The sequence below is a fragment of the Eulemur rufifrons genome, chromosome 12 (genome assembly GCF_041146395.1).
Source record: "Eulemur rufifrons isolate Redbay chromosome 12, OSU_ERuf_1, whole genome shotgun sequence".
NCBI classification, from domain to species: Eukaryota; Metazoa; Chordata; class Mammalia; order Primates; family Lemuridae; genus Eulemur; species Eulemur rufifrons.
The window spans coordinates 8,900,550-8,925,759 of record NC_090994.1 but is presented as its reverse complement, the minus strand read 5'-3'; the positions used below and the strand labels follow the sequence as shown (position 1 = coordinate 8,925,759).

Here is a 25,210-nt window from a genome sequence, read left to right as displayed (position 1 = left end):
CCTCATCCAGAGAGGTTTTGCATTTAATTTGCCCTAGCACAAAAAGTGTTGTTGGCCCAATGGCAATTTGTATGTTAGTTTCTTGATCTGCAATTTCCTGAACCAGAGTGTGACACTGGTCCTTACTTATAAAATCTCAGGAAATTTTTATTTTTCCTTTACTCAGAATTCAGATCAAGACAGGCAAGCTTTCTTATTATCTTCCTGTACTGGAGGGCAAATTTTAAAACTTTTAATATTATTATTATATTTTTAGTCTACCCTTTTATTGAGATACTTTTCTTTTCTTGTGTAAATCGAGAATCCCTAGGGTCTTGGTTCCAGCTCCTTAGCTCATGCAGGCCCAAAGCATCTCATCCTTGCAAAGTTGTCAAAACACAAGCCCCTAGATTACCAAGACAAAAAGCCAACACTCCCCATCTGCATCAGGACAGTCACAGGTTAGCTTTCCTGCCTGACTACTCTGGTTTTCAGTTCCCTAGTTGATTTCCCGTGCTCTTTAGTTAGTGCAGCCATGCATCTAAAAGGGTTTTTGTGTTATTTAAATAGCAGCTCTATATGTTTGTGGCAGGAAGGTTTGAAGATAACTAGTTTGTGATATTGTTGGAACCAAAAGTCTCAACCTAGTTTACACAGTATTTTCAAATGCCTTATTTCTTTTGATTTTTATATCAAGGTGCAAGCTTCTTCCAGGTGAACAAACTAATTGGAAATTAAATTAGTTTGGAACTTTATGCCCGAAGTCACACAAGTGAGAGTCAGGATTAAAACTCTAGTCTTGAGCTTCAAATTCAGGTGTCTTTCCAATACTCCCTCCTTTCCATTAAATACAGATAGTCCTAGCTCATATACTTGGTGTGCTTTCCTCATTTTTGGTAGTTGCCACTAACTATTCTGTCTCTCCTTGGGGCTTGCTGCCCGCCCCCCTCTTTTTTTTCTGTGACGGAGTCTCACTCTGTTGCCCTGAGTATAGTGCCATGGCATCAGCCTAGCTCACAGCAACTTCAAACTCCTGGGCTCAAGTGATCCTCCTGCCTCAGCCTCCCGAATAGCTGGGACTGCAGGCACGTGCCATGACCCCTAGCTAATGGCTTTCTTTTCTAAAACTTTTTTGTGGAGTGTTTCTCCCCAAAACAACTTTATAGGACCCTTTTTCCCCCTAACAGTTTTACTTCTAATCACTGCTAGAAAGATTGACGGAGAATAACAATAACAACAGTATTTATTGAGCTCTCTTCACATACTGGGCATTTTGCTAAGTGCTTTGTTTATATCATCTAAACCTCTTGACAACACAATCAGGTATATACTGTTATTACTTTCATTTTATAGATGAGGAACCTGAGGCACTCAATTTTATCACAGCTAGTAGGTTAAGGAGTAGGAATTCGAACCAAAATCTGAACTATTCCAGTGATACAATCCTGCTATATAGACTAAAGATCCAGAAGATACCAAATTCTTATAGTTGTGGTCCATGTCTTATGTTTCTTGACTCCCTTCTGTGATGGCAGCTGCAGGCATTTCTGCCCTCTCATTTCTCCTCGTGGAAGTCAGCCTCCAGTCTCTTCCGTCTGTCTGCTAACCCTACCTCTGTTAGAATCACCTGGGACCCCACCTCAGCCTAGTGTCAGAAGTTTGTGGCAATTTGATTTTTATTTTTAAGGTCCGCACCCCTGAGTAATTCTCATCAACAACTCTTTGGAGATCACTGATAATTTTTCTTTCCATCTGGCCTATCTTTATGTCCATAAGATACAGTCAACAGAGCAAGTTTTCCCCTTTTGTTTCACAGAAGCAATTTGAATCTCAGAGTCTGCAGTCTTGCACAACACCCAGGTCACTAGATTTTTGCCCTGTAAAGAATGTGTGATGCCTGTTTTCACCAATGTTACTATAAGGATTAAATAATACATATTTTACATGTAATCTCAAATGATTAATGTCCAAACTTTTATGGATCTTCAAATTTTGTGAGGCCACAAAAGCAACATTTCCTCAGTATTTCATGATTCCTTGGTCCATCATCTGATCCACACAAAAAAGGATTATTTGGTCTCAGCTGGGAAACTATATATTGTATCTTTCTCTTAGAAATTCATGGTGTACATTAACACACTGAAGACTCTCAGCAGTTCTTCTGTTTAAAAATGCTTTTACTTTAACTTGGCAGTTCCTAAACTGGAATTTCTTTTATTCATGTAATCCTATTAATGCCCAGTGTAAAACACTCACTGCTCTGTAGGTGGAATTTTTCTGGGTTGTTTTTTTTTTTTTTTCCGGTCTTTTTTAAATTTTTTTTCCCATTTGAAAAAGAGAGGGATACTGTCTACTTGCTATAGGGTGGTTTTGAGGGTGAAATGAGAGTTGAGAGGTAAACATTGTTGAATGGTTAGCTAAGCTACTCACTGCCTGTGTAAGTGCCTTGCTATTGCACTACCAGTCTCAGCAAAATAAAAACTTTCTCTGCCATCAGCCTTTAGAGTAACATGTATAATTTACATAATCACTGGTAGATTATAAATTACCACCCTAGAGCATACACAAATTCATATTGGTAAATGAATCAATCAGTCTTATTTGGGTTTTATTAAATGTATTTCCACAACACATTTGAGTTTCCTCACTAAACTACTTATTCACTTTTTAAAACATCTTCATCTGTTAGGTTTCATGCCGAAGCACTTTTGATCTCTCCACTACCAAGAAGATTAAACCTCTTAGTACTCACATAGTAGGGAAGACTTCTAATTGATGTTTTGCTGGCGGACTCCACAGGAGCTGAGTTCAGTATACTTTTCAAACTGTGCTTGTCTAGTTCCCTAGGATTCTGAAGTAGCTTGAAGCTATTTCCTTCTGTTCCCATCACTGCTCCTGTCACTGCAGTGTCCCCGTCTATTACAGCCTGCCAGTTGCCAGCACAGGGAAGGTATTTCTTTTTTGAGTTTATTAAATACTAAAAGGCTTGCTAAGATCACGGGAAGTTATTGACTGTAACTTTGTTTAACTGTAGAGGGTCAAGCAGAAACTGACATACCCTGGATCAACAGGGAAATCAGTGCCTGGTTCTTGGCATCTTTGTTCCTATTTTATAAAAACTTTGTATTTGTTAAGCAGCTATTATGTTCAAATTGATATTCAGTTTTTACAAATAGAAATGTTACTTGGGTGCATGAAAATCTTCAAAGGTCTTGGAATGATTTATAAAGATGGGATAAATTTTGCATTAAGCTCCAGAGTCTCGGTAACCTTCAGAGGTGCATGGGCCATATCTTGAGAGCCACTGAACTAAAGAACTTCGTATAGTCTCTCTGGGTGTTATACTCAGCACTCATCTTGTTTATTTTTTGAGAAAGATGTAAAAATAACTTCTTGTGTTTTTAAGGCATTGGCATACAATATGGCTTTCCCTGACTTGTCGAGAATTAAGAACCTGATATTTTATGGCAATTCCTTTTGAGTGTCATCAATTAGATAAAATATTTAGGACTGTAGTGTTAGGGTGCTAGGGTGATTGACAGTCTGTTTCAAAATACTCAATTTCACATCATCTGAAAGATATATAGGCCCTTTTATTCTTTGGATTGCTGTAACTGAATACATTTTTCTCAGAAGTGTTTGTTGGTGCAGTTTGTTTAAAGAAATAAGATTTAAGGGTATGAAAGCAGATTTTGATAGTATTTAAGGGTAAGCAGTTTTATTTAACACATACAGCATTCCTTATTTCCTTCCCTTGAGAGTAACTAAATACGGAATCCTTTTTCTTCCCTCCTATTTTCCCGCTAGTAAGGATGGGGCTAAGATGAGAGTTCTCATTTTCTCCACAAATATCTTACAGATTTAAAAGACATCCTACTGTAAAACAGCAGTAATTGCTGGGCGCGTGGCTTGCACCTGTAATCCCAGCAGTTAGGGAGGCTGAGGCAGGAGATGTACCTGAGGTCAGGAGTTTGAGACCAGCCTGGGTAACATAGTGAGGACTTGTTTCTACAAAACATTTTAAAAATTACCTGGGAGTGATGGCATGTACCTGTAGTCCCATCTACTCAGGAGGCTAAGGCAGGAGGATTACTTGAGCCCAGGAGTCTGAGGTTGCTGTGAGCGAGTTGTCATGAGGCCACTGCACTCTATCTGAGCAACAGAGTGAGACCCTGTCTCAAAAAAAAAAAAAAAAAGAGAGAGAGAGAGAAAAAGGCTGAGGTTAAAGTGTAAAAATGTATATTGCTGAGTTCAAAGGTATGCTAGAGAAATCAAAATGGTCTGAATATTCAGAAAGGCTTCATGAAAGAATTAAGACAAGTCAATAATTTTAATAGAAAACAGAAATGCTGTAGACAAAATGTATCTGGATTTCAGCAAAGCATTTGATAAAATTTCTCAGAATACTCTCATGGATATTAGGTAACTGGCTAAAATGTAAAATTTCGTATAATCTCCAATATTTGTTGAGTCATTGAATAACTAGTTGAATGTCCAGACCCAAGAGTGGTAATCAGTGGATCATTGACAGCTAGGAACAAGGTCTCTCTTATGGCCCAGGACTCTGATCATAGGCTTGTCTTGTATTTTTACTGATAAAAATTTTTTTTATCAGTAACTTAGATAAGGACATTCATTCAATATGTGTTTATTGAATACTTCCTGAGTTATATATTCCAGCATGACCTCAAAAATAAAAAATACCTAACATATATCCTATCCTTAATTTTAGATTGTTTAATCTCAAAGGAATTATCCTTTAATCTTTAATCCCAAAGGAAACTCATATAAACAGCTGCTGGAATAGAAGTTTAACATGCTGGTCTTAGGGTAAAGGGGTGCATTGTTTGATAAGAGCTAGAAAAATCTTACTAGACTGGAACAGTTATCCAAATCTGACAAGATAAAATTTTATACAGATGAATGCAACATCCTACATGTAGGTACGGAAAAATTACATAGGTATAAAATGGGAAATATCTAGTTTAACAACATGTTTCGGGGGAAAGAGGACTTCTGAAATTATTAACAATATGGCACGGTACAGTTTCTAAAAATCCTTCTCTACAATGCCCAGGAACGCTTAGGAAAATATTAAATCCTTTTAAATACGTGATCGGCCTTACTCAAAAAAAAAGTAGGAAAATCCCTTGGGAGCAAAAATGAGTAGGAAGAGTTCCATTTCCTATTGTATGGCAAACTAATTTTTCTGAAGTACCTTGTTACTATAATAAAAGTAGATCCTGTTTAAATTTGATTAAGCCTCCTTTTTAATGCATTGACAGGCTTGTAAGAAATAAGAGAAATCTTAGTATCCCCCATTCCCATTAATTAATTTAAATGAACCTTCTCAAATTGGAGTGTGAGGAGGAGTGGTGAAGTCACAGTCCCTGTAGGGTCAAGTACCAAAATGAAATGCCTATGTCCGTGGCATTTCAAGCTGAGGAAGCTGAAGCTGAGACTGTCACGTTAATCCAGGGCCCCAGAAAGAAACTGGAGTTGTTAGCCACTCCGACCACTTAGCAGAAACAGAAAAATGTAGATAGATGCTCAGGATTTCCATGGATTTTTATCAGTCAATTATGAGCTTATAAACAAAGAATATCCCCCCCCCCCACACACACACACGCATGCTCAGAAAAGGCCATCATAAATGAGATTCAGCACAAACTCTAAGCAACCGGTTTAGATTATCCCATCCTGCCATGCACACATATCAGATACTGACCTCAGATATTGGAAAATCATCAGATATAAACTAAAAAAATAAATTATGTATAAAATGTTAAACAAAATGATCTTTAAAAGAAAAAACAAGCAAAAGTGACTATCAAAAACAATGAGGCACATTTGAAAAAGAATCAAATAGAATATAAGTTAAAAATATAATAATTGAAATTTTAAACTATGTGAATAGATAACATATTAAACACAGCACAGAAGAGAGAAGACTAGAAGATCTGAAGACACTGTTCAAAACATAGCACAGGAAGACCGAGAGCATGGAAGGTATGAGAGGTTAAGACATGGGAGAGTAAGTTATCTGACATACCTAGAAAGAGGAGGAGAAGCAAATATTTGAAGACTATAGCTGAAAATTTCCTAGAACCAAAAAAGCATGAATCTGAGTTAAAGGAGCTCCACGTATACAAAACAAGATATATTTTTAAAAATCATACCTAGACACATTGCAGTAAAGCCACAAACCATAAAGACAAAGACATGGTATTAAAATCAGAAAGAAAACATCACCTGCAGAGAAGAGACAGGCCGAGAGCGACATCTCAACAGCAACTGGGAAGCCAAAAGAGAAAAATGTCAACCTAATGTTGTGTATACCCAGCAAAATTATCTTTCAAGAATGAAGGCACTTTAAGTCATTTTTAGATAAACAGAAACTAAGTTTACCACCAGCACATCTTTACTTAAGAAACTTCCATAAAGGATATACTCTAAAAGGGCAATGTCATAGAGGTGTTTGGCTATGTAAGAAGTAAAGGTGAGCAAAAAAAATTGGTAAGCATTGGTAAATCTAAACAACCATTGTATGAAATAATAGTAATGTCTAATTTTTAGGGCTAAAAAGACACAACCAAAATAATGGCCAGTAACAATGTAACACAGGAGAAAACTGGTAAGAGTTCTGCTCTAAAGTCATTGTGCTACTCAGGTGGGGAAAATATATTGTCTAACTGTGGACTTTTAAAGAATGTGTGGTAACTAGTATTGGGGAGAAAAATGGAAATCCAACAAGCAAACAAATTTTTTTTTAGAAACAAAAAATCAAAGTCAAAAAGCAGAGAAAAGTAGGACACATCCAGCACAAAGGAAGAAAGGAGTCTAAGGCATATCAGAAATCACAAATATTAAGTAACTTCAAAGTTAAAAGCCAATTTGAATTAAAAACAATTCTGTAGAAGAAATAAAACTTTGCTATCACCAGTACCCCTCATCGTACACACATATCATACACAGTATCAGTAGGCTTTTAGATGTAGAGATGAAAGTAAAAGAAACAAAGCTTTTAAAGATATTATAGAAGAATATATTTATGACTTTATGATAGAGAAAGATTCCTAAACAGGTCAAGCAAAATGCTAATCATAAAGGAAAATAATAGTAAATCAGGCTCTGTTAAAATTAAGATCTTATGTGCATCAAAAGACACTGTACGAATGAAAAAGCAATCCACAAAGTGGTAGGAGAGACGTACAAAACATAACCAACAAAGGCTTTTAGGCCCCGGAAGAGTCACTAAATAACAAAAGATTCAGCTCCTAAGCTTGTATGTACCTCATGACGTAGCTTCAGAATATATGAAGTAAAAACTGATAAATATATAGAGCAAAACCACAAACTCAGTATCATAGTGAAAAATTTTACTCAGTCATTGATAGGCCAGGAGCCAGAGAAATAACAATGTAGAAAATTTGAACACAAGTTAACAGGTTGGAACAGGTTGATGGACATTCTCAAGCACACGTGGCACATTTGTAGAAATGAACAAGAGGCAAAGAACTGGAGTGGTAAGCAGGCCCTCAAAGCCCAAAAGAATGAGCACGATGGATTTGAAAGCCATAAAGACCAGAGGGTTCTTAATGAAGAATAATGGAGAGTGGGTTTACAGTAGGTAGATTTGAAGTCAGATTATTTTCCAAATTGATAAATAGGTCCTAGCCTCACATACTGACCTAAAAGTGAAACCCAGCCCTTAATTAGAAGCAGAACACAGATTTCAAAGTGCAGTCATGTGCTGAATAATGACATTTCCATCAACGATGGACCGCATATATGACAGTGGTCACATAAGATTATAATGGAGCTGAAAAATTCCTGTCACGTAGTGATGTGGCCCTCACAGTGCAACACTTACCTTTTCTGAGTTTGGATATGTTTAGATACACACGAGGTCTTACCATTGCCTGTAGTATTCAGTACAGTAACATGCCGTACAGGTTTGCAGCCTAGGTGTGTAATAGATACACCATCTAGGTTTGGGTAAGTACACTCTGATGTTTGCACAATGAAATTGCCTAACATCGCATATCTCAGAATGTATTCCTGTCGTTAAGCAATGAATGACTGTACTCTAAAGGAGTTTTTAAATGTTACTTTTATATACTAGACTGACCCACATAAAATTGCCATTTTTACAGGTCAAAAATGATGGGATATTAGACATTTTCATGTGGTTCAACCTAATACAAGTTGAGCTTCTCTAGTTTTATTTTTTTTTATTCACCCTTCTCCAGAAAAACAAGTGTTAGTAGGCCAGAATTCAACATCCTATCAAAAGCGTCTGTGCCAGAATCTTCCTGAATTCATTTAATACTTTACACACCAGAAGGCATCACAGGCTTTAGTAACAACATGTTCTCAGACTAGAAGTAGATGTGGGACTATTTCAAAGGAACCATTTGTCTCCTCCAAGGATCCTTTAAAAAGCCAGTAAGTCCCCTAACAAGTATGTGTGGACTCATCGATAGTTATTTGAGTTGTTACCAGAAAACACTTCCCTAGGCCTTTGGGCTTCCGGCAGCAATAGCACATTAGGGGTCTTGAGATGGGAACAGATCACATTAGTTTCCACAAGTCAAACTAACTATCTAAAGGTTTGTTAATCTCTCTGTTCAAATGATACCCTGCTTCTAGTTTTCTATTTTACTATTAACCTTTTCAGAAAATTTTCATAAACTGACACAGTGGTTCCAGAAATTAACATTATAGGCAAAGTTAGTTTATTCTCACCCTGTGAGGTTTAATTTCTACATTTATAATTCACTTTTCTTCCTAGTATAGCACAAGTCTTCCTGGCTTAACCAACTGTTGCTCTTTGGGATTCAGTAGTTTTTCTGGCAGCTGTCAAATCCTGACCCGAACATCCTTTGCTTATTGCCTACCTAGAGGCAATTGCCTACATAGCTGCCTTTGTCTGAGGTCTACGTATTGATAGCATGACGTTGACAAGTAACTCTTAGATTCTTACTATGTGTGATACTTCGCCCATTATTGCCACTCAGATGGAAGGTATTTTATGCATTAATTGTGCCAAAGCAGTTACAGAAAGGTTGACCGTTTGAGAATTAGTTAAATGCAATGTGACAGGGAAAATTTTTTTAAAGAGCAATGTGGTAAAAAAGGTAGCATCAACTGTAGCGTTTAAAGGCCAAGTGCTTCCTCCCTCCCCCCCCCCCCCCCCATGACTAAGGTATTGTAGACTAAAGTATTGCCCAGGCTGCTCTAATTCTTTGCCAGGAGTCAGGAAAGCTCAGTCGTGCCCAGAGCAGTGTTTTTTTAAAAAACACTCAACCTCACTATCTTCTAGTCTCTTACTTTCATTTATTGTTCAGTTCTGAACTTTACTGAACACTGTTCATTGTTTTTGGTATAGACTTGCAGATAGATAATTAGTTTATTGAAGTTTGAGAAGTCTAACATTTCTGAAGAAAATGTAGATAGTTATGAGTACTTTGCTTTAAACCTAATTACCAAAGTAGGAAAAGAGATATAAGTGCCTGCCTGTGTGCGTGTGTGTGTGTGTGTGTGTGTGTGTGTGTGTTTTGAGACAGAGTCTCACTCTGTTGCCCCAGCTAGAGTGTAGTAGTGTCATCATAGCTCACTACAACCTCAAACTCTTGGGCTCAAGCGATCCTCCTGCTTCAGCCTCCTGAGTAGCGGGGACTACAGTGTACCCCACCATGCCCAGCTACATTTTTGTAATGTTTTTGTGGAGATGGAGTCTCACTCGTGCTTAGGCTGGTCTCGAACTCCAAAGCTCAAGTGATCTTCGCGCCTCAGCCTCCCACAGTGCTAGGATGGATTACAGGAACCAGGCACTGTGCCAGCCCCAAAATGTATTTTAAGGTCATTCTTCTTGGGAAGTAGGTTTTGTTTTGTTTTGTTTGAGGTTTTAGAAAAACTAGCATACTTATTAGGTGGGTTTGTTTTTGACTTAACACACAGCCATACACTAAAACATTTCAGTTATCTAGCTGGGCTGAATGGATCTAAAGTTATATCATTTCCTTAGTTGTTTCTTTAATCTCATGTGTTTCATAAGCTTTTAAGGACGTTTTCAAAGAAACATTTGCCTGAAGATTTAATTAGCATTAGTCCCATTCGTTGAAGGAATATTTCATGTTCTTCAACTATAGGAGCTAATTTTTGTTCCCCTAAAGAGAAGAGTAAATTGTTCTCCCCATCAAATGAGCGTTGGTGAAGTTATGTTGAGCTATTTAGGCTGCGTCATGTCTGTTTTGGGGAACATTACTGTTGTTTTCACTTCAGCTGCTAGATTGTCAGGTTAGTTTCAAGTTATCTTTATTAGTCTGCAAATGTTACATGGACTTTCTTGGATAAATTTAAATTGCGGTATCTTGCAACAGATTGTTAATATAAAAAAGTGTTCTATGAATTAAGTATATATAGTACATACACATATTCCTATTTCTTTTTCAGTAGCCTTTCCTTAAATTAATTCACGTAAAATTTATATTTGCCTTTTACTTTTTAAAAAAGCATGATTAAGCTGCAGGAACTTACAGAGAATATGTTTTCAGTTGAAGTACATCAGAATTGTGTTGAGAAATTGAAAAGAGGGCACGGCCGGGCGCGGTGGCTCACGCCTGTAATCCTAGCACTCTGGGAGGCCGAGGTGGGCGGATCGTTTGAGCTCAGGAGTTCGAGACCAGCCTGAGCAAGAGCGAGACCCCATCTCTACTAAAAATAGAAAGAAATTATATGGACAGCTAAAAATATATATAGAAAAAATTAGCCGGGCATGGTGGTGCATGCCTGTAGTCCCAGCTACTCGGGAGGCTGAGACAGGAGGATCCCTTGAGCTCAGGAGTTTGAGGTTGCTGTGAGCTAGGCTGACGCCACGGCACTCACTCTAGCCTGGGCAACAGAGAGAGACTCTGTCTCAAAAAAAAAAAAAAGAAAAGAAAAGAAAAGAGGGCAGAACACTAGACATACTATATAAAACAGAAGACCCATATGGCAAACTAAGGTATATTTTGCTGACCTTTCCCATATAGACATATATTTGGGTGAGTGGTAGGGGATAATTTAGAAAAGTAACAGTGGGTTTTTTAAATATGAACGTTACTTTGAAATGACTTTACAAATCTAACTATTGAAGAACTTTCCTATATAGATCCTCTAGCAGAAGAATATTTTATACCAGACAGGTACAATGTAGATTCTAATCTCAATCTGCAGAGAGCTGCTCTCAGTTACATAATATTTGACTATGAATGACAGTGTTATAATGCTTGGGTATTCTATTAAAGAATTTTAACCATTCTATTGCCATGTCAAGTGGCCTAGGGGTGAGGATGGGGTGTGAAACCTAAGATGGCAAATGTCATGTTTTAGTATAGAACATTATTTAGTAAACCACATATTATTAAGATAAAATCGGGTAAGGAAGAATAGGACTTTTTAAAGTGGCAAGTTATGTTTGTTTTTGCTAGACTTTTTTTCCCCAGTTTTAGATTGATAGAAAAATGAGCAGAAAGTACAGAGAGTCCCCACATACCCCCTTATTCTCTGCCCCCCCAATTACACACAGTTTCCCTATTATTAACTTTTGTATTGGTGTAGCATATTAACATTTGGTGATCCAATATTGGCACATTATTAACAAGTAAAGTCCATTCTTGGTGGTGTATGTTCTGTGGGCTTTGACAAAGGTATAATGACATTTATCCACTATTACAGTATCATACAGAATAGTTTCACTACCTAAACATCTCCTATCATCCTTCCCTTTACCCCCGAAACCACTGGTCTTTTTCTTGTCTCTATGGTTTTGCCTTTTCCAGAGTGTCATCTATGTAGTTGGAGTTATACATTATGTAGGCTTCAGATTGGCTTCTTTCACTTAGCAATGTGCGTTTAAGTTCCTCCGTGTCTTTTTGTGGCCAAGTTTTGGCAATTTTGAATAAAGCTGCTATAAACATTTGTGTACAGGTTTTTGTGTAGACATAAGTTTTCGGGTCATTTGGGTAAATAGCAGGGAATGCAATTGCTGGATCATATGGTAAGAGTATAGTTAGTTTTGTAAGAAACTGCCAAACTGTCTTGTAAAGTGACTACCATTTTGCATTCTCACCAACAGTTCCTGTTGTTCCACATCTTTGCCTGCATCTGGTGTTGTCAAATGTTTTGGATTTTAGTCATTCTAATAGGTGTGTAGAAGTATCTCATTGTTGTTTTAATTTGCAATTTCCTGCTGGTTTATGATGTTAACCATTTTTTCATATTTATATTTGCCATCTTTATATCTTTGGTGAGGTGTCTGTTCAAATCTTTTGCCTATTTTTTAACTGAGTTGTTTTCTTATCATTTTAAGAGTTCTTTGTATATTTTGGATACCAGCCCTGAATCAGACTTTTGCAAAGATTTTCTCGCAGTACATAGCTAGTCTTTTCATTCTCTTAAGCAAATTAGATTCTGTTTGTATATGCAAAATCTATCAATCCTGGAACCGGTAACATAGAAAGAAGGGAGGAAACTCAAAGATTGCTGAAGGTCCTTGAATATTCTCCAGGACAGTTTATATATATTTGGCTAGCCAAATAATAAACCAAGTATAATGGCTTGAATCTAAAATCCATTTTATCTAGTCATTGTAAACATAGTGATGGAACTTGGTGGTTGGTGGCCTTAGAGAATTTGATCACTTCCATTGCTCTATTATATATAATTCAGTGTTTAAATGGAGCTTTTACTATCTTAATAGGATTGTGTACAAAATACCCCCAATAGTCTGAAGTTTGAATGTTGTGCCAAATTGATACTAAGAACATAAATTTAAAATAATAAATGTGCACAGCCCAACAGTATCCCTCTGCAGTGTAGATTACATAATAAAGAACTCAAAAGCAAATAGCTATTGGAAACCAGGACTAAATGAAGTAAAAGTTTATATAACTCTCACATTTTGTCTCCTTTAATAACTAACCAATAGGCTATCAGTTTCTGGACTTTAAAAGTCATTTGTTTGATCATGCTTGCTATATGGTAAAAATCCCTATTAAGTTTGTAAGGCAAAAAAATCTGATCTATCAAGACAGTTATCACATCAATTTAAAATACTAGAGACATTGGTTAACACTCTCAACAGGAGTATTGAACTATTATAAGATTATTCTCCCAGTGTAGACCTGCTTATAAAAATGCAGTTTTCAGGGAACTGGTAACATAGCAGGAAAGTTTATTTACGTTTGTGATAGTTTCAAACTGCAAATTTGGGTTCTCAAATAGCTGGGTTGGCCTCCTTTCATCAGGTGATCTGCCTAGCCTACATAATCTACTTTCTTACTCAGCCATTTTCACAGTGGAGTACATTGTTGTGGTCTTTTAATACTGTCAGCATGGGCGAATCAAGTTCTATAAAAGGCATTTGAGAGACAAACAACCTTTTTTATAAAGGAGGAGGTGAAGGTGGCAAAAGCCAAGTGTTTATATGTTCTTTTTTTGTTATTTTCCTTATTAGACCTCCATTTGTAAATTACAAGGTGCAATTTTTTTTTTTATGACTAAAGCTTATTATGACTTTTAAATGCTGTAAGTAACCGTGCCATGTAATATCAATTTCGTAGCCAGCCTTTAAAGTTGCACAACTGCCTTTGTCTTTGGAATGTTAGTTAAAAATGATTATGTACCTCTGGAGAAAAACTTTCCAAAATTTAAACGGGAGTGATTTGTTAGTTGAGGACTTTTTATAAAACTAAACTTCAGCTTTAACCTGTCCTCAAGTTAAGAGGGCAGTGGTGGCAGGGATCTTGGTGACGGATGACCCCGTGAACGTGATTTGTCCCTTCCTCGAGCCACTCTGCTTGAGTAAGGCCTGGTGGCTCTCGATAGCCAGCTCGCAGTTGTCCTGGGATCTCCCTTCACCATCCTCCCAGGGATTTTCTTTTCTTTTCTTTTTCCTTTTAAAATTTTCCTTATTTTTAAGAGAACGAGTCTTGCTGTGTTCCCAAGACTGCAGTACAGTGGCTATTCACAGACACAAGTCCACTACTGATCATCACCGTTTTCACCTGCTCCATCTCTGACCTGGGCTAGTTCATCCTCCTCAGGCAACTTGGTGGTACCCCACTGCCTGGAGGTCACCCTACCGATGCCAGACTTAGTGTGGACACCTGATGGCGTAGCACACTACAGCCCAGAACTCCTCCCGCCTCAGCCTCTTGAATAGCTGGGATTACAGGCACGTGCCACTATGCCTGGCCCAGGGATTTTTCTTGATGTCCCTCTTCTGGTTTGGATTTCTCAGGTCCTGCATTCCATGCTTACCTTTTTATGGGATTACTTTGATCTTGATTTTAGACTGAAGAATGTTCTTTAGTAGCTCCTTGAAAAGGGGAGCATGGGAGGAAGGATTTTTGTGGCCTTACATTCCCCAAAATAGCTTTGTTCTGCCCTTGCGCTTGATTACTTCTTTGAGTATAGCCTTTTATGTCAAAGACTATTTCCCTCAGAATTTTGCAGGAATTCTTCTGTTGGCGTCTTGTTTCCAGTGTTGCTTTTGGATGTGCAGAACTGTCTGATTCCTGGTCATTTATGTTTTAGCTGTTGTTTTGTTTTGTGTGTGTGTGTCTCTTTCTCTAGCAGCTTAGAGAATCTTCTTTTTGTCTTTAGGTCTCCAAGATTTCATAGTGATATACTTTGGGTGTGGGTTGACTTTCTTCAGTATGCTGGGCATTCAGTGGACCTTTTCATCTGACAATTTATGTTCTTCAGTTCTAGGATGTTTTCTTGAATTATTTTGTTGATAATTTCCTCTCCTTCACCATTCTCTTTTCTCTCTTTCTGGAGCTCCTGTTAATTGGATGTTATACCTGGGCCTCTGATTTTCTGAACTTTGCTCTCATATTTTCCACCTTGGTCCTTTTGCTCTGCTTCTGTGAGATTTTACCTTTATTTTCCATCCTTCTGATAGACAGTCGTCTCTGCTATCATATTTTTATATTCTAAGATCTTTTTTAAAACAAAGTTATGATCTTTAATATTTTTCTTTTTTCTTTTTTATTTCAAAATATTAAGGGACTGCAAATGTTTTTGGTAGATGGGTATGTTTTATAATGCTTAAGTTGGCGCTTTTAGTGTGCCCATCACCGGAATAGTGTTCATCATACCTGACAGGTAGGTTTTTACCCCTCTCCTCCCCTCCACTCCTCCCCCTCTTCTCCATGTTTTTGTTTGTTTGTTTGTTTGGGGGGTTTTTTTGTTTGTTTGTTTGTTTTTTATCTTTAGTTGCCCAGCTAGTTTTTCTTCTATTTTTTTAGTAGAGATGGGATCTTGCTCTTGCTCAGCTAGTCTCGAGCTCCTGACCTCAAGCAGTCCTCTGGCGTGGCCTCCCAGAGTGCTAGGATTACAGGTGTGAGACACCACGCCTGACCTCCCCCTTCTTAATTTCCTATGATCTTTAATATCTCTTTGTGCACATGTGTGCCCATCGATCAGCTTCCACTAAGATCTTTTTATATTCTTTGAATGTCTCCTTTTTTAGAGCATCATGTTATTCCACAGTTGCAATATATATTTTTTTTATCTCTTAGGTGGACATTATGGTATTTTTTCACTTTTTTCTTCCTTTTTTTCCCCCGAGTTTTCTTTTTTTCCAAGTTTCCTTCTCTCTGCATAGTTTCTGTTTGTTCCGGAGTGCTTTTTGTGTGCTCGTTTTGCTCTCTATCTTCCATGTTAAACACTTTCTACAGATTTCTGATAATCCTTGATTATTTGCTTATGATCAAGATTAAGAAGATACAGAGCTGATTGGAAGCTCTGAGTGTGGGTGAGGCTAGTCTGCTTGAGGCATCACTGTAGAGTAATTTACTGTGCCATGTGTTTGATAACCCCAAAGTCAGTATATCTTCCACTGTTTCCTTTGGGACTGAAAAGGTTCTCAGGGGGAAATCTTCCAAACTCCTGCCTAAAGAGTATGCCAACATTTCTGGGTGGAACCAGTGCAGCGTTCAGTACGTGTAGCCACTTAATGGACCTGTTTGTTGTATAGTGCCCGTATCCTCAAATGTGCTCTTGATTGGCTTGTTGTCTCCCGGTCCAGAGAGATAGACAGTCATTCAGAGGCTTGGAGTAAGGAAAGATATTTGGGAATCTGAGTTCTCAAAAACTTCCCCTCAGTTCTTCCTTGTTTGGGCCACCCCACTGCACCTTGACATCTGAGCGTGTAAATTAGGCTGATTTGCAGCTTTTCTTGACTGCTGGCAAGGGCTTTGGCTTCTTTGGGTCATTTAGGTCAGTTACCATTGATTTTTTGGATTCCAAAATTTTGTTGCTGTTGTCTCTGATCATTGTGGGATTATGCAGTTTGGGGTTTTGTTTTGGTTTTTTTTGAATCCCTTTAGTGTTGTTTGTTTTGTTTTGTTTTGTTTTAATCAGCTTTCTTGGGTTGGACCTTTAGTGTTGTTTTAGTTAGGTTTGGGGAGGGAATAAATTAGGTGTGTGGTCAATCTGCCATTTTAAATTTTGACCCAAAGTCCCTTTAGAAGCTTTTTAAGAGTTAGACTTATCCAAATGTTAAGACATTTTTATGAAGCTCCTACTGTGTACCAGACACACTCTTGTCATTTCCATCCAGTGTGTGCATTAGTGCTCATTAAAGTCACAATACATACATAATTAATATAAATGGCAATTTAAGCACATGTTTGAGACAGTTGTGCAAGAATTTGAGACAACGATAGAGACATTAATGTGGAAGTTATATAGATTAATAAATACCTCTGTTTGAACAAATGCCTTTAAATGATCGCAGTACGTACAGTTATGTTTCTGTGGGGAAATATGTACTGAATGCCACTTGGTGTCGCCAGAAATACAGCTGATCCTCATCATTCCTTGTAGTTAGGTTCTAAAAAGTCACTGAGTACACTGAATTAGCAAATACTAACCCAGTGCTCCTAAAGGACATACAGGGTTAGGTTCCTGCCAACCTCTGGTCACATGTTCATCAAAATCAATACATAACCTTGTTTTATTTGTGTTTCTGTTTAAAGACACTTTATTTAATATATATCATTTATTAACATTAAACGCATGGCCAAAAGCACTATAACTCATGCCTGAATGATGCTTATCTAACACAATTTCTCCATAAGGCACATTACAGCCTTCTTGCAATTAGTAACGCTAGACAGTACTTCAGTGCTATGCCATTTTAAGCACTGTAATCACCACAAAAAGCACAAAACTCCAAAAAACATGGCTTTAGATAAAACACAAAAAGGACCTTACACTTGTTTACAGTGTAAGAGCTGAAACAAGAAGTTAGAGTATCACAGTGTTCAACCTCAGCTGGCAATGTGTGAATCAGGTGACTCAAAGTTTTCACCACTCTGCGCATGTCCCATGAATGGCCGGGAAATCAGTATGAGCGAATGTTGATTTGGGGATTACAAATAGATTTTAGCAAGTAGGTGAATTCTCAAAACAGAATATACAGATAATGAGGATCAATTGTATATCCTGGCCCTCCAGAGGAGGGCATTTGTAATCCCTTTAGAAGAAACAGTGCAGATTCTGTGTGCATGTATGCAAGCGTGTATAAAGGCTGCTGTTCTCCAGAGCTTTTTTTAGTGGCCAGTGTAATCCATAATAGCCGGTAATAAACTCAGTAATTAGCAGTTTACATACATTACTTCATTGACTTTTACCACCGTGTGAAGTAGGTGTTATTTCTATTTAAAAGAAGGAATAACTAGTTTGGGTGATTTGAGTAACTTACTCACACTCCCACAGTAGATGGAGGAGTAGGGATTTGTCTGTCACCTAAAATCTTAACCATTACTCTGTTGGACCTCAACTGCAAAAGAACCCTTGTCCCTGCTGCCAAGTCACTGAAATTGTTTGTGGGCAAAGGTCTTGTGCTACAGTGACAGGGATGTGAGTATTATGTGATTTATTTTTAAGTGTAATTCTCACTTAAAAAAAAATGTTTTCCTGGCTCTTGTTTTCATGATCATTTTAACATTTGTTTACTTTTAATTCTGATTTATAGAATTAAAAATCATAATAAAGCCCATTTACTTTACACATGAGAAAACTGATCCCCCTGGACATTAACCTGCCCAAGTCACACAGCTGCTAAGACCAGTATCCAAATTGCTTAACTCTCAATCTGTCTCTTTTCTCTGAGTTTTATGTAGCCCCTTGTACTCAAAAGATTGTTTTAACCAAGCTGGCAGAGTTAGTACCCAGTTATGACAAAATCTGTTGTCCAGTTATGCTCATTACTTTTTTTGAGTTTGACATCCTGGAGTGAACCGCCGATAGGAGACAAAGCAGCCAGAGAGCAGGGGGAGGCACCACTGTCTGCAGAGCAGTCAGGGTTAGCTGGAGATAGCCTTCCCGGGCAAGCACTCCCTCGGCGTCATCTGACCGGTAGCACTGCAGAATGCAGGTCTGGCGTTTTCAGAGCCTCTCATTTTTCATAGGAAGCTGGAAAACCAGATATTATAACGCAATATTGGCAACCGCCAAACTTTAAAACCACACTGCAAGACAAAAAACGAAAATGTCCGTGGACTGGTTTCAGGCTGCCAGATTGAAACCTCTGCTTTAGAGGATTCATCTTACGCCGTGGGTTTCATTCCTATGCACCATTAGTGACTATGAGAAGGAACCAAACCAGTTTCTAGTGACAGGTTACGTGAATGCTGTTGGGTCAAACTTCAGTAGTCACTAAACCATTAAGTGACCAGGCACAGTCTGGCTGTTTACTTGATGAAAAAATCTGTTTACATGTGTTTTGGTCGCATATTAGTGTTTGTTCCATGTTAGAATTGATTAGTATTTTGAAGTGAAATGTAGAATTTTGCAGTCTCATGTGTTACCAGACTTGCCACCCTTATCTCAGGCACACAAGGTTCTGACGTAGAATTATCACTTGCTGAAAATATGTATTTTATCTTGTTTTATGCCTGTAGACATTACACAGCATCTGCATCCAAACAGTGTTACTCATCCTCTTAGTACTCTCAGGAATAGACTGTCCCCAGATGCATCCAAAAGTCTTACCTTAGTTCTTTCCCTGAGAAGCTAATGGGAGTCATGGTTCTAAAAGCATGAAGTGATGTAAAACTAAAGCATTCTAAATCTAAAGTGCAGCTCTAGGTTACTGGTGAACTTCTCCATTAGTATCAGAAAGTAATAGATAAATACCTGGAGAATTTGAGAACTGTGGCATTCATCCATTCATATAGAAAAATATTCAAAGAATAAAAATACAAAAATTATGGAAACACAAACTCAGTGAATTTTCACAAAGTAGACATGCCTGGGTTACCAGCGCACAGATTAAGAAATGACACATTTATCCATAATACTATTGATGGGCACTTGGCTTTCCATTTGGGAACTATTACATTTAGTGCTGCCATAAATTTTCGTGCACATTTTTTTTGGGTGGGAGGGGGCGAACTGAGTACATGTCTTTATTAAGTATATACCTAGGAGTAGAATATCTTGGTCATGGGGTAGACATATGTTTAGCTTTAATAGATACTACCAGTTTTTCAATGTGTTTGAATCAATTCAGACTCTACTGGCAACATATGAGTTCCAGCTGTTGCATATCCTAGCCAGCACTTGATCTTGGTTTTTTCCATTTTAGTCATTGTTGCATGGTTTGAATTTACATTTCCTAAAGATTATTGACATTGCACACCTTTTCATTTGTTTATTGGCCATTTGGATATTTTTCTTGTAAGGTACATATAAGTATTTTGCACTGGCTTTGTAAACTTTTTTCTTAAACTTTTAAAAATAGTTTTCATTTATAAACATTCTTTTTCTTTTCTTTTTTTTGAGGCAGAGTCTCGCTCTGTTGCCTAGGTTAGAGTGCCATGGTGTCAGCCTAGCTCACAGCAACCACAAACTCCCAGGCTCAAGCAATCCTCCTGCCTCAGCCTCCCGAGTAGCTGGGAATATAGGCATGCGCCGCCACGCCCGGCTAATTTTTTCTATACATATTTTTAGTTGTCCAGATAATTTCTTTCTATTTATAGTAGAAACGGGGTCTCACTCTTGCTCAGGCTGGTGTCGAACTCCTGACCTTGAGTGATCCTCCTGCCTCAGCCTCCCAGAGTGCTAGGATTACAGGCATGAGCCACCGTGCCCAGCCCATTTATAAACATTCTTGTTCAGAGAGCTAGCTAGTTTCCTCCCTTGACTCCACCACAGTAAATAACTTCTGATAGTTGATCTGATACATGTGTAAAACCAAGATGACTGTGGCCCCTTCACATTGCTTTCCTATAAACAAGAGGAAACCTTGAGAGTTCTTTTCAGGCCATTTAAACTACCAATATTGGTAAGAAAGAACGAAATAGAACTAGTAATAAACACAAACATTTTTTTAAAAACTAGTCTTTGGAATAGCTTTTTGCCTTTTTGGTTTTATGAATTTATTTTATGAGTTCTAATTGTTAAGAGAATCAGCTATTAATTAGTAAAATGTTACTTATTACAAGAGTTAACTTAGAAAAAAATGTAGCTTAATTGCCCTTTTAAACAATATTTATCTGTATGGTTGAGATTTTTTTCCTGCTTACAGAGTAGTGTATGGTTGTCATCAAAAATTCAAAAGATACAGAAATATATAACTTAGAAATTGAAAGTCTCCCATTAGGGATAATTGGTTTGTATTCATCTAGATTTTCTTTTATAAATTTACTAACATATATCACAAATCATATTAATAATATACTCTGCATTCTGTTTTGCCACTTGCTTTTGTAACCTGACAATAATTGTTATTCCTGAATTTTTAAGAGTTTTTTATTATTATATATGTTAATTGAACTCTCATTCTTGACAATAAGAATTCCTTGTGGAATAGATTTTAAAAAACAAAATGTAATGGGTATGTCAATTTTATTAACCTTCTAGGTCCTTAAAATGGTTCATTTTTTTTGGCAAGTTTCAGAATGCATCTTTTAATTTACTTAACATGGTATTTCCTAGTACACAGAAAAATTCTAAGGGAATGTAAATTAATGGGGTCTATGAAGAGGTTGAACATGGCTTGATTTTTCAGCAGTTTTTTTTTATATTTAAGGCATCCTAATTATGAAAATTCAGCTATAAAATTATTAAATCTACTTTGTCTTTATTAGCACTTGTCTGGATTGCATCTACACTTTGTAATATGATGGTAGCTTCTGCTCATTTCAGATGGGTGGGTGGCAGTCGGGTTAAGACCTGCAGATAGGACTGATCCTCCAAGGGTTATTCTTGTTTCCAGTTCAGCACTCCGCATTACAGGGATTGTCTTCGAGTCCTTCCTAAAAGCCAGTATGCTAGTCTCTGATGGGAAATCTCCAAGTGTATATATACATATTTTTAAAGCAATGAGGCTAATTTAAAAGTATATATACCATTAGGCTATCCAAAAAGTAATAGTATACAAATTAAAGTAAATTCCAAGGTATTCTACTTCGTGGAATAGTATAACATCTAATGTACAAACAAAATCTTCATTTTCCTATAATCTAGAGGCAACTTGTCAGGTAAATCATTATATTCTGAGGTCTATAGTCTCAACAAATCGTACCTTATATGGAAATGAGAATAACCAAGCTGCATTTTCTTTATCCAAGTTGAAAAGACTGTATAAAATAATGTTGCTAAATATTAAAGAAGATACATTCTTTTAATACCTTTATGGTGATTATTGTTGTTGAAATCAGTCTGGTTCTAGATTTGGGAGTTAATCGTCTTGAGTTTCTTGTTCTAAAGCAGTACTTTGCTGGTTGAAGATCACCTTCCAGTTTTATAAAGTATTTCCCCAAATGTGCTTCTCTGTTCCAGCAAGACCAGGTGGAAGTTTCTCTGTGGATTATAGATTTGGCAATCTCAGGAACAGAAAACAGACATTCTTCTCTGGAGCCTTTTCTGTGATGAAAGTGGCATCACATAATAGATGTCCTTAATAAGAACTGGGGAATAGGAAAGCGTTGAACATCAGTTTTATAATGCAAACGAGGAGAATGCTGTAACGTGTTGTTTGCCACCCTAAGTGTGAAGTACTAGTTTTAATAGCTAATCATATAATTGTGTAGGATAAATTATTTCATGCTAGGTCCAAAAAAAAAAAAAATGGTGATTCAGAATAACCTAACCATTAGATTTGCTTTGGAAACACTAACAACCAAAAGAGGGTAAATGTAAACATCTCACTCAATTCTCTCTCCTTCCGTGGGTAATATGGGCAACCCAAATAAAATGACCCTGTATTTTTTAGATGTTTCCACTAATTGTTTAGGAAAACAAAATTGTTTCCCATTTCTTCTTCTGGCAACAAAGAAATGGAGCTGTAGTTCTTCAAATTGTTTGTGTAAATGGTCAAATTACTTTTTTGTTTGTTAAACAGTCTTGTTTCCTGAGCTGAGAACTCATTACCAGACTTACCCTGCAGTATGTTTTCTCTGCTAAATTAAAGCAAATCAAAACAAAACAGTAGCAACCCAAAAAGCCCACCATAACCTGCATTTAGGTTTTTAGTATAAGGCACTACCTGTGACAGATGCTTAGCCATTGTCATGTGAACAGCTTTGTTGTAATAAACATAAATGAGAGTTGCAGTGAGGGAGCAATGGGAACTGATTGATCAGACTTTGAGGGGTGTCATTATCCCTTAGGCAGCGGGGCTGTTTAGGGAGTGTCTGTTGAGGAGGTTGGAAAGCTCAAAGTGTGTGGTGGCTGCGGAGGTTATGAGGCAGCTGTTCCTCCCTCATACCTGGTACCAGAGTCTATAGCTGGCTTTTCATTTTAGTTACAGTGTCCTGCTGGTGATGTCCTCTGTGTTACCTATTTTTTAAAATAATTTGTTCCTTTTCTTTTAAGTGAATCATTTTATAGAAGAGGAAAACCATACTTCACAAACAAAACCTTGTGAAGGAGATTTAATCCCATGCTTAGAAATGTGGGGTTTATAATTAAACTGATTCAGTTTTCAGTAGGGTCTTGGGCCAGTACTGCCAAGCATAAAAATGACTTTTACATGTATTTCATGGAATATATGTAATAGGCCTTATTTTCTATTTCTTGTGTTTATTAGCTGTATGAAAAAACCAGGCACTGCTTGTAGAGCTTCGCTGTTTGCGTTCTGACTTTGCAACTGCAGTTTTCTCTGTGCTTTTGGATTGAAGGAGGCAGTGAGTGGGACCCCTGGAAGTCAGAAACAAGTTAAACATAAGCCTCATCAAGTCCTGAGGTGTTTTGAAAAGGGGGTTATTTGTTTTGTTTTGAGGGCAGGGTTGTTTTTGTCCTTTTGGGGGCTCTCTGGAGTGAGACTTGAGATCTTAGAGTGTCAGTATTCGTTTTTCTTGTTTCCTTTAGGTTAATGTTGAAAATTTATTAATCAGGTTGAGTAAAATAGGAATCCTACCCAAAGGGCTTTCCTGCTTAGTGGAGAAGCTGTGATTTATAAAGTCACAGCATAATGAAATAAAGTGATAATGAAAAGCCTTGGGCAGAGTGGCTGTGTAATATATTTTAGGCAATTTACACAGGTTGGTTTGTTTATTATTATTTTTGTTCCTTGTCAGAATTGTCATTTCTAATAGTAGGATCCCTCAAACTGTTCACACCAAATCTTGCTTGCTACTGGTGAATATAGCCACCAATTTCTTCTTAAAGTCCAAACCATTCCTTTAAAGCCTAACAGGTGTTTACTCTCCTATTCCATCAGTGAAAGGTGATAGTTAAGTATGTTCTTAACTAGTTCCTTCTCTCTTCCTTTAAACACCACATTAAGCGGAAGTAGCTTTGCATCCCTTTGGCTTTTTTGACCAAAGCACACACCCATACCCCTCCCTGTCTCCCTGGAACTGGTTCAAGGTTTGGAGAGAAGGATTTGCTTGGGGGTGTTTCCCTTGTCTTATCTGTGAGTGAGCATATGCTAGGGTTGAATTTATTTTGACCCTTTAAATTTGGAACTGAAGCAAGAGTTTAAAGTACAACTGAAGAGTCTGCTGAACTTTAGACATGAGGGATCCGGGGAGGAAGGTGCGTACGTATATTCTGAAGCTTTCTTACAGATTTTCTCATAGAGGTGACCATCTTTATACGTATATATCATTGTAAGCTAATAACTGCTACTCAAAGGGAAGATATTTTAAACTATATAAAGATATGTGGCACTTACATCATGTGTTTATGTGCCTAATATTAGTAGCAATTGCTGTAGGATGGCAGAATAAGTAAATTCTAACTTTTTATTTGAAAGCCTTCTGGAAAAGCTTAGGAGGATGGGCATTTGCAAGGGGAAAAAATGTATTATTTATTATTTGTCTCCAAGGGAATGACTGAAAAACCATATAGATATTTTAATCATTCTATCATTGTGTCTTCTAAAGCATCAAATGAAGAGAGCTACAAATGGTTATTATTAGACAAAGACTACCCAGGTTCTCCTCAGAGTTGAGAAGCAATTCTCTCTTCACTGATTATTATTTATCTTTGTCCAGTAATTTCGAGCACAGTTCCTTGCATATATAGGAGGCTGGACTGATTTCTTTCCTGACTGATCTTTTTCAGAGCCTGGCCCAACTAGAAAATCTGTGCAAACAACTGTATGAAACAACAGATACAACCACTCGACTCCAGGCGGAGAAAGCCTTGGTTGAATTTACCAACAGCCCCGATTGCCTGAGCAAGTGCCAGCTACTCCTCGAAAGAGGAAGTGTACGTAAGATTTAAAAAATTCTAAAGGATACTGGAGGCTTAGGAGATGGTATTCTGTTCTGACTTTAGGGATGGATTGGGCTAGTTCTGTTCCCTGATTCTTGTAGGTGTCCCTGACTTCTTTATTTCACTTTTGAAAAACACCATACGTGCCAAGTGGGCAAGAAAGCCCACACAGCCTCATCAGGAAAATCTTGGAACATAGTCCTGCCATTTCTCATCTTGAATCAAATTTCTGGGACTTGTTTTGTGTGTTTACACTTAAGCGCCACCTCCCATCCTTTTCAGAAGAAGACAGGGCTGTATATAAATGACCTTTTGTATCCAAAGTCCTTGTCAGTGCAAGATTCTCATTCTTGGTGTTTTTCCTCCTCTCTACCATAAGCTGCTGCTTAGTGCCTTACAAGTCCAGGAAAAAATGACCTTGACAATAAAAATTACAAGCCATAGGATTTAAAATGGAATTAGAACCTCCTCCAGCTTAATAACGGCATTGCAGTGACAAAAT

The 25,210-nt window shown here is 37.5% G+C and overlaps 1 protein-coding gene across 3 annotated transcripts in view; it reads left to right on the top strand.

Annotated features, from left to right (window-relative positions):
• Positions 1-25,210, top strand: part of XPO7 (exportin 7) — a 77,804-nt gene that overhangs the window by 16,487 nt on the left and 36,107 nt on the right. For all 3 annotated transcript variants that reach the window (XM_069484874.1, XM_069484873.1, XM_069484872.1), the window contains exon 2: positions 24,556-24,702. In XM_069484874.1, the coding sequence (XP_069340975.1) occupies positions 24,556-24,702 (147 nt within the window). The remainder of the gene's footprint in view (positions 1-24,555; positions 24,703-25,210) is intronic.